Genomic DNA, 16,122 nt, shown 5'->3' on the forward strand with positions numbered 1-16,122 from the left:
CTGAACTACCTGCACCCTTTAAGACATCGTGTTATTCTTGTATATTGGTAAAATAGAATATAGGTAAACATGAAATTCACTTTGACATGCAGCTCTGCTCTTATTAAGCCCACATTACAAAGATTCTCGTCGTCAGCCTAATGTGATGACATCAAGTTAAATACAAAGCATTTGAGCATTCGTGGGATATACATATAGAATTTTACTTACAGGCAGCATGTCCTTAGATTTGTAAGTAATCTCTAGGCCCATAGAATGTCCTGCCTGATAGGAGTGTCTTTGTTTGCTTGGGGGCTCTCACCACCAGTCTAACAATGTGATTTATGATAGAGGTTTTGGGACACACCATATCAGTTCTGACCACTGGAAGAACTGGAGACTTGAAACTTCGATGCTCATACTTGAAAGGTGTGAGCTTGAGCCTTCTGAAGGAGTTGAAGGCTAAAGATCAGCCTAACCTCATGGACAGAATGTGAGCACCAACAAAAAATCTGGAGACCACAGGCTTGGGCAAGCTTTCTTGTGCATATTGTCACAACTCATGGCCAAGAGGAGGTAATATCATCCTTGTGTTCAAGGAGAAGATGACCAGAAGCTCCACATTTGGATCCCTCTCACACTTTGTCCTAGGCATCCATCTCTCCCTTTAGCTGATTCTAATTTGTATCTTTTCACTGTAATAAAACTAATCATAACTGCACTACATTCCTGAGTTGGGTCAGTTGTTGTAGTAAACTACTCAACCTAAGAATGGTTGTAGGAACCCCTGAATTTGTCAAGAAATCTGCATAATTCATCACATCAGAAAATTAAAGGAGAAAAAACAGGTTCACACCAACAGATGATAAAATAGCTCCCAACAAAATCTAACAGGCATTAAGTAGAACAGGGACTGAATGAAACTACTTACATATAACAGACTATTTACTCTAAGTCAATAAGCATTATACTAAATGTTTAAATAGATATGTGATTTCCATTAAATTGGAAAAATGAGGGAAGTTATTCCCACTAGTATTCAACTTTATTCTGAAAACTCCAGCTACTGCAATAAGAAATAGAAATAAAATAAATAATAAAAAATATTGAGGGAACTTATTTCTATTTGCAGATACATGGCAGAAAACATAAAATATAAAAAAGAAAAAAGAATACAATTATTTGGTATGGCTTAAAATGAAAACTGTATGCAAAACAATAAACACCATAACACAGTGAAAACACAAGCCACCTTGAGAGAAAATAAGTCCAACATTTATAAATGTGTAATACCTGGAATTATCAATACCTGGATTATTTTAAAAATCCTAAAAAAATCAGTGAGATAACCCAGAAAGAAAGAGAGAAAATGCATGAATAAAAAAAGCACTAAGGGGGTTTCCCTGGTGGCGCAGTGGTTGAGAGTCTGCCTGCCAATGCAGGGGACACGGGTTCGTGCCCGGTCCGGGAAGATCCCACATGCCGCGGAGCGGCTGGGCCCGTGGGCCATGGCCACTGAGCCTGCGCGTTTGGAGCCTGTGCTCCGCAAAGGGAGAGGCCACAACAGTGAGAGGTCCGCGTACCGCAAAAAAAAAAAAAAAAAAAAAAAAGCACTAAGGGAAACATAATTGGCCAATAAACACATATGAAAAAATGTGCTCAATTCACTTGCAATCAGGGAAGTACAGACACTCATATTCAATAACTGAAGGGATTCAGTAGTGGTGCAATGATGGAGCAATAATCTAGCAATATGTGAAACACAGTATACACAGCACTTCTAGATATGCACCTTTGAGTCTCAACTCTTCAAAGAAATAAGAAAACGGCTTTCAGCGACTGTGAAGCTGGGGAGGTCCCGGCTGGGAGAAGGACATCGGATCTCATTGTCCTCCCAGCCTTTCGACTCTCCCTCAAAGCCCCTCAATAAACTGGCTTGATTCCAAAAACTAAAAATAAGAAAAAAAACCCCGCACAAAATGGTATTCAATATAGCATTTTTATTACAATGAAAAATCATTTTGTCCTAATCACTGTTTAATAGAATATTTAAGCATGTTTAATACATACATTATCAAGCACCAGGCTGGAATCTTTTCCATTCTATAGAAAATCACTAGCCTTCCATTCAAGCAGGAAGCTGCTTTCAGAGTATAATGTGAGCTGCAAAAGAAAAGTGCCCTTCCTCACCCCTTCCCAACACAATCACTCACCATGTCTGAAATGACATCCTTGAAGACATTCATTGTGGTTATGGTAGCATCTACCAAAGTGGTTCACATTCTAAAGGTGTTAAAAGGTATTTGGAGTGAGAAGTGCACAATGAAGTAAATTTGAGATACACTATGTTAAATGAAAATTTCTTTAATACATCTTTCGACAAGCTGATAATGTGTACTTGGATTTCCCCCAGAAGTAGATACTTTATCTTTTGTTTCATTTACATTTTTCCCCCAGATATATTTTTTAAAATATCATCAAGGACTAGTATTCCCTGAAGCAAACTTGTGGAGAATGTTGGTTAAACACTGGTCTTCTGGAGCTACTTTGTACTTGGGAAAGGCAAAACACTGGCCTATTAGTGAAGACTGATTTTGTAAGAAATTCTAAATATAACTATTTAGAATTATGAAGAATAGAATTTTCATAAGTGAAGTTGGTCTAGATTTTGCTCTTTATCTTTATCTAGTTTTGTATCAGATTATTTCACCTGTGTAAAATTAATTAGTAAAATCTTGTTAAGGATTATCTATTCTTAAGGTTTTTACCTACACAACTATCAGATTTTTTCCTTAAACAGGAACTTCGTACACACACACATTTATTTGTTGGTCTGTGGGTTCTAGAGCACAGTCAATTGTGATAACATACTTATGGAGAAGAAAATGTAATCCATCTGTATTTTTACATATATTGGAATACATATAGTACATACAGTGTTACCTTATAATTAAAAGGAAAACTTATTGATAATCTGTAATCACTTTTATCATAATGCTGAATGTTTATATTTCATTTTCTTTTCCTTGATTAGACCTGCCAAGATACAGTCGTTAACATTGGAAGTCTACTAGTGTCTAATCTCTTAATTTCTACTTTCAATTGTACTTTGCTTCTCTTGTGTTGGTTTGACTTTGTTCTGTTTCTTGTTTCTTGACATAAATGCTTATTCATTCCTTTAATACATTTATCTACATGACAGGCCCAGCACTGATTGCTGCAGGTAAGTGAAGAAGATGAAGACTGGGCCCACAAACGAAGTTTCCTTAATGCATTCGGGGGCACACATTTCTCACTGAATAGAACTTTGGTTACATCTGACAAATTTAGATATGCAGGCATCTCATTAACAATCATTTCTTAAGTAGTGTATAATTTCAGCTTTGATTTTAAATATTACTTCAAATACATAAAAAGGTAAAAATGTTAAAACAATGAACCCTCCATAAACAGCTACTCTACTTCAGTAATTATCAACATTTTGCTAATCTACTTTCTAGCTCTTTGCCAATTTGCTTTCTTTTTCTTTTGCTGGAGTTATTTTAATGCAAATCTGGGTATCTTATTTCATATATATGTATCTCTAACACATAGGATGTTCTATATTTTAATAACCACATTGACATTATCATCCCTAACAAACAAATCTAATATTTCTAAAAATCATTTAATACTCAGTGCATGTCCACATTTCCCCCAGTCTCCAAAATGTTGTTTTACATTTTGTTCAATCTGGGTCCAAATAATACCCACATATTGAATTTAGTTGATATGCCTCGTCTTTTTTAATCTGTTAACAGTGCCCTTCTTTTCTTTTTCATGCCACTCATTAGTTGAAGAAATCAGGTCATTTGTTTTGTAGAATTTTACACATTCTGGATCTGCTTGGCTGCTTCCTTGCGGTGCCATTTACTTTTTCATCTATTCCCCAAATTCTTGGCTTTAAAATTTTTGATTTAAAGGTTTGATTCCTTCAGTTCATTATTCTGGCAATAAGACTTCATAGGTAGTGGTATGTACTTCCTAATTGCATTGTATCAGGAGGTGCCTATTGTCTGATAGTCCCACCTTTATAGACGTTAAAATTGAATAAAGGGCTCAGAGGTGGTCAGCTTGATAAATCCAATGTAACGTTCTCACTATAAACTTTTTCCCAAATAGTTTTAATATCCACTGAAGATCATTTTCTGGACCCATTATTCCATTAGGAACTAGAAAATTTTTCTAATCCTATCAATTTTTCTGTATTTACTGGTGAGATTTCTTAAATTAAAAAAAAATTAATTTGATGAGTTTTGGGTGACTCTGAAACTTGATTCACATGGGAAAAGCAAAATAAATACTTATTTTTCCATTTATTTATTGGTTTTCAGAATAATGAGTTGGTACCCAAGCATTTCCCATAGCAGCCATAACTGAGCAAATTATCAGACTGCTATTGGGATCATGTGAAAAGACCCAACTCCCACTGGCTGAAGATGGGGCAATTTGAGCATCAAAAAGTATATTGACTGTAATGGAATGTTTTCTTTCTTTTATACAAGAGTATCATACACACACACACACACACACACACACACACACACAAACACACAATTAAATTTCCAAGTGGTTAGTTCCTTTATGCCACCTTTTTGATAATTTCTAATTAATTGAATGGTGGTCAGAGATGAGAGATTATAAAACATTTACTCTTTGGAATTTATTATGGGAAAATAATTTTGTATTTCTCTTTGATTCTTCCAATAGTTATACTCTTAACAACCTCATATTCATAAAATTCATAAGGTTTCTTTTCAGCATGAAATTTCGGATGCAGCTCAAGTGATGAAGAACTTCTCACATTCAGTATAACCTCCTAGATTTTATCCAGAATAAATTATCTTAAGTTTAGTAAGTGCTGAGCAGTGACAGGAGGCATTTCTACATTTATTACTTCTATAGGATATTCCTCTCATATGAATTCACTAATACTAATGATGTTAATAACAACTATAGGTAATATTTACAGAAAACATGCTATGTGGCTGCTATTTTTCCAAGTATTAACTACTCACTCCTCACAACAATTCTATTACATGATGTAGCAGGCTGACTCTGAATTGGCCCTAGTGGTCCCTTCCTCCTGGCATTCATACTCTTGTGTAGACCTGTTCCCTTGAGTGTAGGGTGGCCTAGTTCCTTGCTTCTAACCAAAAGAAGATAGAAAAGGTGATGAAATAATGTCATTTCAATGATTAGATTACACAAGACGATAGCTTCTTTGATGCTAGCAGCCTCTTGCTTCCTTGGCTTGCACACTCTGATGAAGTAAGCAGCCACCTTGAAGAGGCCCATGTAGCAAGGAATTGAAGTCAGCATTTAGCCAACAGCCAGCTAGAAACTGAGGACCTCAGCGCAACAGCCCTCAGTGAATTAATTCAGTCAACAACCACATGAGGTTGGAAGTGCATCCCTTCCCCAGTTGAGCCTTCCAATGAGACTCAGCCATGGTTGAAATCTTGATTTTAGCCTTGTGAGAGGCCCTGAAGCAGAGAACCCAACTAAGTTATGCCTAGACTCCTGACCCACAGAAACTGAGATAATGTGTATTATTTTAAGCTACTAAGTTTGTGGTAATTTATTACACAGCAATAAATAACTAATATACATAGGTACTACTATCACCATTTTACAAGTGAGCAAAATGAGGCACAGAAATTTAAGTACCTTATCTAATAACACACTGGTAATAAAGGGGTGAAATGGTGATAATGATAGATAAGGCTAAAGATTTTCCTGCATTCATTATATTATTTCCTCATATAAATTTGCTGAAGATATACAATGTCTGAATGGTGGTGGAAGGTTTTAAAGCAACAATTTTTTCTGAAATATAAACTTCTTAATGCTTAGTTATGAGCATGAAACAAATTTTCTCAAAAATGAATTTTCTGATGTTCTGTAACATGTACATTTGAAAGCCTTCTTGTATTAAATTCCATTATGAATTTTCTGATGCTGAGTAAGGTGTGAATGTTGTCTAAAGGCCTTCTTACATTCCTTACATTTGTAGGGTTTCTCACCAGTATGAATTCTCTGGTGTTGAGTAAGAAAAGAATAAAGTCTAAAAGCTTTACCACATTCCTTACATTCATAAGGTTTCTCTCCAGTATGAATACTCTGATGTTGAGTAAGTTGTGAGAGCAATCTAAAAGGCTTTCTACATTCCTTACATTCATAAGGTTTCTCACCAGTATGAATACTCTGATGTTGAGTAAGTTGTGAGAGTAGTCTAAAGGCCTTCCCACATTCTTCACATTCATAAGGTCTCTCACCAATATGAATGCTCTGATGGGAAATAAGTTGTGAGTAACTACTAAAGGTCTTCCAACATTCCATACATTCATAGGGTTTCTCACGAGTATGAATTCTCTGATGGCGAACAAGTTGTTGCCTTAATCTAAAAGTCTTCCCACACTCTTTACATTCATAGGGTTTCTCACCAGTATGAATACTCTGATGGACAGTAAGCTGTTGGCATATTCTAAAAGCCTTTCCACATTCCTTACATTCATAGGGCTTCTCCCCAAAATGAATTTTCTGATGTATTCTAAGGTCTGGACCACATACGAAGGCCTTCCCACATTCCTTACATTCATAGAGCTTCTCAGAAGTATGAAGTCTCTGATGTCGAGTAAGGTGTGTACACTGCCTAAAAGTCTTCCCACATGCCTTACATTCATAGGGCTTCTCACCAGTGTGAATTCTCTGATGTCGAGCAAGCTGCTGATGTACTCTAAAGGCCTTCCCACATTCCTTACATTCATAGGGCTTTTCACCAGTATGAAGTCTCTGATGTTGAGTAAGTTCTTGGAGGACTGTAAAGGCCTTCCCACATTCCTTACATTCATAGGGTTTCTCACCAGTATGAAGTTTGTGATGTCTAATAAGGTGTGCACGCTGTCTAAAGGCCTGCCCACATTCTTTACATTTGTAAGGTTTTTCACCAGTATGAATTCTCAGGTGTTGACTAAGTGTTGAGCGACGAATAAAGGTCTTCCTACATTCCTTACATTCATATAACTTTTCTCCATTATGAATTCTCTGATACTCAGCAAGAAGATTATGCCTTTTGTAAGTGGACATTTTTTCAGAAGCAATTTTCACTTGCCCAAAATATCCCTCTTGTGGTTCCTTTTGCCCCTCAATCTTGCTTTTGCATTCCCAATCATTTCTAAAAAAGGAGTCTTGAAGGCCATAGCTTTTAATTCTTTCCATTATCTCCCACTGGAATGAATATATTTCATAAATGTCCTTTTCTGGAGATAAAGTATTGGTCCTGTATCTGGACTCCAAATCTGAAAGAAAACAAGAAAGCAAACACACACTGTTTTCCAGTTCCAGAAGAAAGAAAACTATACAGAAATAAAAAGCACCTAAAATAATGCCTATTACTGAAACTGAGCAGGACTCTGTGGGGCTCCTGGGCACGGAAGCCTTTCTGTGTTCCCCATTTCTTTGTTTGCAGGGAACAGACTCCAGCCTCCATGACCTTCCCTGAGTCCCAAAGGGCAAATTCGAACAGTTGCTCATCAGGGAAGGGAGGGGATGCAGAAACAAGGATGGAGTAGTCAAGAAACAACAGTACAGCCTTGGGGTGTCCTGGTTCTACCTCAAGGGATACACATAACAGTATCTTTGAGTTCTTCTGCAGAACTAAAACTGGCACCAAACAGAAGATGTTCCAGAGAGAAAGTCACAGTTTGATAACCTCGAGACGCTCATCAGGAGACCACCTGAGGCCAGATTAAAGGAATACAGGCCCTGCACACAACCTGATCCTTATCAGCAACCCCGTCCTTGAACCACTGCTATAAAACTCACCAAATCCTCCTGGGTTGGGACACACAGTTCTTGAGGCACTAGCCTGCTGTGTCCCCGTTTGCCTGGCAAAGCAATAAAGCTATTCTTTTCTACTTCACCCAAACCTCTGTCTCCAAGATTCGATATGGCACTGGTGCACAAAGGCTGAATTTTCAGCATCATTACCAGTGAATGGATTAGACATCTCTAGAAGATAGGCATTCTTGCTACAATAACACATATGTGTACCTAAAAAAACCTATCTTCTGTAAAATTACACACCAAAAATTAGAGTTTATGGGGAAAACAGGGCTGGAGAAGAACACTCAAATCTATGCAACTTTATTGGCAGAGCACTAACAAATATAATAATTGATATCTCAAGAGATAACCTGAAAGGCAGCTCAACACAGCTGAAGGCTGCATCATGGATATTAAAATGCACACAAAAAATTGAAAACACTGGATTTCAGGTGCTGAGACATTGTACATGAAAATAAAGCCCTGAGCCAGTGAGGCTACCATTAAGATGGAAATAGGATGAAGTGAAACCTGTCATCAGCTAGGAGACATGCAAGGTTGATGGTATCCATGTCTGGGGAGGGAGCCTGAATGTAGGCATTTATTATTAATTTTCTTAATATGGAGGTGTAAGGGCTCTTAACAATAAAGTATCAAATTAAAGGCTTTTGCCTTTCCTGCTGAATGTTATAAATCTATTTCTACCATTCTGGCACTATTCAACCAGGAAAATTACCTGTGAAACAACTAAGTTCCACATTATACTGATATCATTCCCTACTTCATATCATTACTAAGCTAATTTGTATTACGGATTATTAACTGTATTATGGAACAGACTATATTCTCATACATTTCAAAACAAGGCAAAGGAAACAGAGAATAAAGAAAGTTCAGGAATGGAGGTGAGGTTGGTGATTAGGCAAACAAGGTAAATCAGTGGAGGCCTGATTTAAGTGTGTGCAAGAATCACCTAAAGGTCTGTTAAAACTATACAGAGATGTTTGACTGAAACAAGATCTACAGGACTAGTTCCTGCACATGTTTTTGTTTTGTTCTTTTTTATATCTGACAATAAATGACCCTGTTGCTGATCAATGTTTGAGTCTCTCTACTTAAACGTTTTCAATGATTTCTCTTTACAATTAGAATAAAACAGAAATACCTGAGCATGAATAATAAGGCTTCTGCTTATCAACTCCTCTCCCATTTACTTTCTCTGTTCATGCCATAAAGGCCTCTTTTCAGCTCACAAAAGGCACTGTTTAATGTTTAATGCAACTGTTGCCATTAAATAGGGCTCTTGACAGGTTGCTCCTTCTTTGAGAAATCCTCTGATTTTGTGTGCTTGACTTCTCTTCATCCTCAGATCTCAAATCAAAAATCACTTCTTCAGAAAAGATATTCCTGCTGATCCTATTTAAGTCTAAGCACTTTATGCTCTATCCCAGAAACATGTTGCTCATCTCTATAACATTGCAATAACATATTTATTAATTTTCTCACTTGTTATTCCATTAGTCTCTTACCCCTAAGTTTTCCCAGTGGCAGAAACGATTCTAAGTTCACTTACTATTGAATAAGCAACCCCAAATTCACAATAGATGTTACTCATTTAATTCCCACAATTATGTAATCACTAACAAATATATACATCCGTCTCTAACCTTTTTTTTAATTTATTTTATTTCTGGCTGTGTTGGGTCTTTGTTGCTGTGCGCAGGCTTTATCTAGTTGCAGTGAGCAGGGGCTACTCTTCATTGCAGTGCGTGGGCTTCTCATTGAGGTGGCTTCTCTTGTTGTGGAGCACGGGCTCTAGGTGCTCAGGCTTCAGTAGTTGTGTCATGCAGGCTTCAGGAGTTGTGGCATGCAGGCATCAGTAGTTGTGGCACGTGGGCTCAGTAGTTGTGGCTTGTGGGCTCTAGAGTGCAGGCTCAGTAGTTGTGGTGCACGGGTCTAGCTGCTCCGCAGCATGTGAGATCTTCCCAGACCAGGGCTCAAACTGGTGTCCCCTGCACTAGCAGGTGGATTTGTGACCACTGCACCACCAGGGAGGCCCTGCCTCTAATCTTTTATACTGTACTACAATGACTTGCTTATCTCCACCAGAGTTCATACGATTACTACATCAGTGTTATATTTACTCAAACACTTGCTCCTCCATATCTTCCCTAGGTGCTCCTCTCCAATCCTACATAGCCGCAGAAACTTTCGTACTTCCCAGAGAATGATCTCAAATATTTTTCAATCATGCTAATATTGACAGGCTTATGAAATCCTGAGCAAAAAGGCATGTGTAGATATTGAGTACAGAAGAATGGCTGTCAACTATGGAATGGGATTTGGTATCACCTGAGTACAAGAGAGTACAAATAAAGGCTATGTTAGATGTGGGCTTGAAGACAGTGACCCACATGGGGGACTTGAGTGAAGAATATCTAAATGCAAATGAAGTAAGAAAAGAGATGGGAGAAGATGGGATAGGAGAGATAGGAAAGTATTTTTCTGTGACTACCGTATAAATGTATAAAACTGTTGAAATGACTCAAATCATTGCTTGATCACTGTGAAACAAAATGAGAAATAAAATCTTAAAACCAAGAGACAACTTCACTTCAAAAATTTAAAACTATTTACTAAATTTAAAAAAATTGAAGAATTTCTAGAATACTGAAAACACCACATTATCAAGAATCTATGAAATACAGCTACAGATCTTAGAAGAAAATTCATCAATACATTTAAATAGAGCAATAGAAATGAAAGAAAAAAATATATGAGTATCCCACTCAAAACTTAAGAAAAGAACAACAAAATATACTGAGGAACCCAGGAGAAAATAAATTAAAATAAATGCAGAATTCCATTAATTAGATAACAGTAAAATAATGAAATTAATATGCAAGTGAAAAACCCAGGTTGTTTGAAAAAATTAAATGAAATATATTAACCAACTGCTAAGATAATAAGAAAAAACAGGAGGGACTTCCCTGGTGGCACAGCAGTTAAGAATCTGCCTGCCAATGCAGGGGACACAGGTTCAATCCCTGATCCAGGAAGATCCCTCATGCCATGGAGCGACTAAGCCCGTGCACCAAAACTACTGAGCCTGCGCTCTGGAGCCCATAAGTCACAACTACTGAGCCTGCGTTCCTAGAGTTCGTGCTCTGCAACAAGAGAAGCCACCGCAATGAGAAGCACATGCACTGCAACGAAGAGCAGCCCCCGCTCGCCACAACTAGAGAAAGCCCGTGCACAGCTACAAAGACCCAACACAGCCAAAAATAATAAATTAAAAAAATATATTTTTTTTAAGGAAAAAAAGGAAAGCATTCAAACAAAATAAAAAACAGCAACTAGGTATCAGAGCATATCTTGCAAGCAGAAACACTGACTACCTTTTTTCTGGACTATCATTTTGAGAATGTTTGTATAACAAATACCCTTGGAAGGCAGAGATACTCTCTCTCTCTAAATCAACCTACAGGTTTGCTAACTGTTCAATATAATAAAGGTAGTATCTCCCTCAAAGCAAAGGTCATGCATGTGTATTACCCATTATGAAAGATTTGGGTTCTCTAAACTCCGGGTCCTCTCCCATAATGCAGCTCACTGAATGTTCACGTATCTACCTGGACCATCCGCATCACCCCCATGGAACTTGTGGGCAAAGAGGAACAAGGCAAATATGTTGATGTTCATGCTGCTTGTTGTGCTTTGAGCAATAAAATCCTCTGCCTTTGGATTAGGAGTCTTGTGTCTTCTGCCAGCATCCATGACACTGCTGTAGGCTACTTGTTAGCTTGCAAGTAGGGTAAAATTTCAGACCCTTTACACTTCTTGACACTAACAAATTATTAATAAAACAGAATATTTTGAAAATCGTAAGGAACTACTGTGGCAATAAAGGGTAATTTTCTAAGAAAATATAGAGAAAGTAGTCAAAGACCTTCTCCAAAAACTATCTTGAAGATTATCAAAACTTTAGAAAGCATGTAGCACAATATTTAAAGTAGCCCAGCACGTTATAAATAAGAAAATAATTCCAAGTTATTTTTTTTCCAAGTTATTTTTTAAAGTTTATTTTATTTTTGGCTGCGTTTGGTCTTCGTTGTTGCACGTGGGCTTTCTCTAGCTGCAGCGAGCAGGGGCTACTCTTGGTTGCAGTGTGCAGGCTTCTCATTGCTCTTGTTGCAGAGCATGGGCTCTAGGCACTTAGGCTTCAGTAGTTGTGGCGCACAGGCTTAGTAGTTGTGGCGCATGGGCTTAGTTGCTCCATGGCATGAGGGATCTTCCTGGACCAGGGATCGAACCCATGTCCCCTGCACAGGCAAGCGGATTCTTAACCACTGCGCCACCAGGGAAGCCCCCCAAATTATTTTTAAGTGAGTTTAAAAATGAAATCTAAACCTAGTAAAGGAAAGCTATATGCCAATATCACTTATAAAATTTCATGCCAAAACTCATAGCACACTAAAAGAAAATATATCATAACTAACCGAGGCTTACCCTGAGAATGGAAGGACAGTTCAACATTAGTAAATCTTCTAAAAAATTTATAATATTAATTATTCTTTTTTAAAATTTATTTTTATTTTATTTTATTTTTTTGGCCACACAGCATGTGGAATCTTAGTTACCTGACCAGGGACTGAACCCATGCTCCCTGCATTGGAAGCATGGAGTCTTAACCACTGGACTGCCAAGGAAATCCCTATAATATTAATTATTCTAAGGATTAAAATTATACACTTATTTCTAAAGACACTGGAAAGCCATCTGACATTAACTCAGCACTCATTATTTATTAAAAAAAGCACTCAAAATAATAGGAATACACAGTTACTTCCTTAACATGATAAAAAGTGTATTTCTTAGCCCAAAAGCTAGATTTAACTTAGTGAAGAAACACTGGGAGCATGAGGAGACTTAGGAACTGTTCTAAAAATTGATTGTAGTGGTAGTTACATAACTATATATGTTTATTAAAATGCCTAAAACTGGATACTAAAAAGAGTGAATTTTAATGTATGTCAATTATATATTCATCAATAAACTGAATTTTTTAAAGTATAAAAATGTAAACAAAAAAAACATGTAGATTCCCACTAACTTACAAAAATAATGCAATCCTCAGGGAGTATGTGGAAAATTTCTGTACCTTCCATTCAATTTTGCTGTGAATGGAGACTATGAATGAAGTCTATTTAAAAAAAAAATGAATGTAAAGTGTCTTGTCCCTCTAACTCACCTATATTCTACTTCTTTTTATTTGTTCTGAAATATTTAATTATGAACTCTAAAAGTCATTTTTCTTTTTGCCCAAACTCTGTTCCAAAAATTAATTTGTAATGGCTTACTTTAGTCACCAGATTATCACCTAGAATGGAAAAAGCCTGTAGGTCAGAGATATAAGTGGCCTAATGCAATGCAATAATGCTACACTGATTCGAATTAAGGATCAACACTACACTTTAAATCCATTTGTGTAAATGGCTTTTAAGTATATGTTTTATTATTTTTTAAAATTTTTTAATTAATTAATTTATTTTTGCCTGCATTGGGTCTTCATTGCTGTGAGCGGGCTTTCTCTAGTTGCAGTAAGTGGGGGGTACTCTTTGTTGTGCTGCGCAGACTCCTCATTATGGTGGCTTCTCTTGTTGTGGACCATGGGCTCTAGGCATGTTGGCTTCAGAAGTTGTGGCATGTGGGCTCAGTAGTTGTGGCACACGGTCTTAGTTGCTCCGTGGCATGTGGGATCTTCCCGGACCAGGGCTCGAACCCGTGTCCCCTGCATTGGCAGATGAATTCTAAACCACTGAGCCATCAGGGAAGCCCTTAAGTATATGTTTTAAAAGGATTAGCGAAATATTTTTGTTTGGGGTTTTCTACACAAATATATAGCTACTACTGAAAAACTGGGGTAACTGACACCCTAAATCCAGGTAAACCTCCACGAGATTACACTACACAGTCCCTATTTCTTAGGGTGACACAAGCAGACCCCAAAACATGGGAAGTCTGGAGGATGTCTCAGCAGGGCAACCAAAGAGATCAGGATATGACTCCACCTGAGCTGCAAAATTCTGAGACATCCTGGATGAAGTGCTGCTCCTGCTTTGGAGAAAGCAGCTTTCAGAGAAATCAGCACCATGTGGTTCCTTTCTGAGAGATCCCAAAAGCTTAAGAGGGGTGGCCATAAGGTGGCTTGCAGTTTTAACTGATACTCTGTGATTCTGAATCCCAGTGGAAAATTCTACTCAACAAGCGGAAGAAGAAAATAATTTCTCTTCTAGAACTAGAAAGTTAGTCTTTTAACAGAAATAATATGACAGTCAAATGATTTATTTCTTTCTTATAATGCTCCTTAGAAAAGCAATCTTGCTGTAAGATCCAACAGATGCATTTTATGCAAACAGAGAGGTAGAATAAAATTAACACAATCCAAATTAAAAATACCAATGAATTTATTTTTTCCTAGAATTAGACATGTTAATTCAAGAATCTATATGGAGAAATAACCAATAATTTTTTAAAAACTGGAAAAGAAGACTAATAAGAAGGGAATACTCCAAAGGTTAGTAGAGGCACACTAAAAAGCTCCAGTAATCATACAGGGACTTCCCTGGTGGTCCAGTGGTAAACAATCCACCTTCCAATGCAGGGGACGCAGGTTTGATCCCTGGTCAGAGAACTAAGATCTCACATGCCACGGGACAACTAAGCCTGTGCACGACAACTACTGAGCTCGTGCGCCTCAAATAGAGAGGCTGTGTGTCACTAACCACAGAGCCCACGTGCCCTGGAGCCTGCACACCACAACTAGAGAGAAGCCCAAGTGACGCAACAAAGAGCCTGCGAGCCACAACGAAAAGATCCCACATGCCTTAACGAAGATCCTGTGTGCCTGCAACTAACACCTGAAGCAATCAAAATAAATTACAATACATACTTTAAAAAAAATAAAAAATAACAAAAATAATATTGACATTGATGACAAAAAACTGCATTAAAATATTAAAAAATTTTCAGGTTAAACATATTGTTGAGAAGCAAGAAGAACTATAATCCTGCAGCCTGTGGAACAAAAACCACATTCACAGAAAGATAGACAAAATGAAAAGGCAGAGGGCTATGTACCAGATGAAGGAACAAGATAAAACACCAGAAAAACAACTAAATGAAGTGGAGATAGGCAACCTTCCAGCAAAAGAATTCAGAATAATGATAGTGAAGATGATGCAGGACCTTGGAAAAAGAATGGAGGCAAAGATCAAGAAGATACAAGAAATGTTTAACAAAGATTTAGAAGAATTAAAGAACAAACAAACAGAGATGAACAATACAATAATTGAAATGAAAGATACACTAGAAGGAATCAATAGCAGAACAACTGAAGCAGAAGAACGGATAAGTGACCTGGAAGACAGAATGGAAGAATTCACTGCTGTGGAACAGAATAAAGAGAAAAGAATGAAAAGAAATGAAGACAGCCTAAGAGACCTCGAGGACACCATTAAATGCAACAACATTCGCATTATAGGGGTCCCAGAAGGAGAAGAGAGAGAGAAAGGACCCAAGAAAATATTTGAAGAGATTAGAGTCAAAAACTTCCCTAACATGGGAAAGGAAATGGCCACCCAATTCCGGGAAGTGCAGAGAGTCCCATACAGGATAAACCCAAGGAGAAATACGCTGAGACACATAGTAATCAAATTGGCAAAAATTAAAGACAAAGAAAACTTACTGAAAGCAGCAAGGGAAAAATGACAAATAACATACAAGGGAACTCCCATAAGGTTAACAGCTGATTTCTCAGCAGAAACTCTACAAGCCAGAAGGGAGTGGCATGATACACTTAAAGTGATGAAACCTACAACCAAGATTACTCTACCCAGCAATGATCTCATTCAGATTCGGTGGAGAAAACAAAAGTTTTACAGACAAGCAAAAGCTAAGAGAATTCAGCACCACCAAACCAGCTCTACAACAAATGCTAAAGGAACTTCTCTAAGTGGGAAACACAAGAGAAGAAAAGGACCTACAAAAACAAACCCAAAACAATTAAGAAAATGGTCATAGGTACATATCGATAATTACCTTAAACATGAATGGATTAAATGCTACAACCAAAAGACACAGGCTTGCTGAATGGATACAAAAACAAGACTCATATATATGCTGTATACAAGAGACCCACTTCAGACCTACGGACACATAGAGACTGAAAGTGAGGGGATGGAAAAAGATATTCCATACAAATGGAAATCAAAAGAA

The 16,122-nt window shown here is 37.4% G+C and overlaps 1 protein-coding gene across 5 annotated transcripts in view; it reads right to left on the reverse strand.

Annotated features, from left to right (window-relative positions):
- Positions 1 to 1,968: 1,968 nt before the first annotated feature.
- Positions 1,969 to 16,122, reverse strand: part of ZFP14 (ZFP14 zinc finger protein) — a 55,892-nt gene continuing 41,738 nt past the window's right edge. For all 5 annotated transcript variants that reach the window (XM_060288809.2, XM_060288808.2, XM_060288810.1 and 2 more), the window contains one exon: positions 1,969 to 7,319. In XM_060288809.2, the coding sequence (XP_060144792.1) occupies positions 5,953 to 7,319 (1,367 nt within the window). In that variant the 3' untranslated portion in view covers positions 1,969 to 5,952. The remainder of the gene's footprint in view (positions 7,320 to 16,122) is intronic.

Source organism: Globicephala melas, chromosome 19 (assembly GCF_963455315.2).
Source record: "Globicephala melas chromosome 19, mGloMel1.2, whole genome shotgun sequence".
Classification (NCBI taxonomy): Eukaryota; Metazoa; Chordata; class Mammalia; order Artiodactyla; family Delphinidae; genus Globicephala; species Globicephala melas.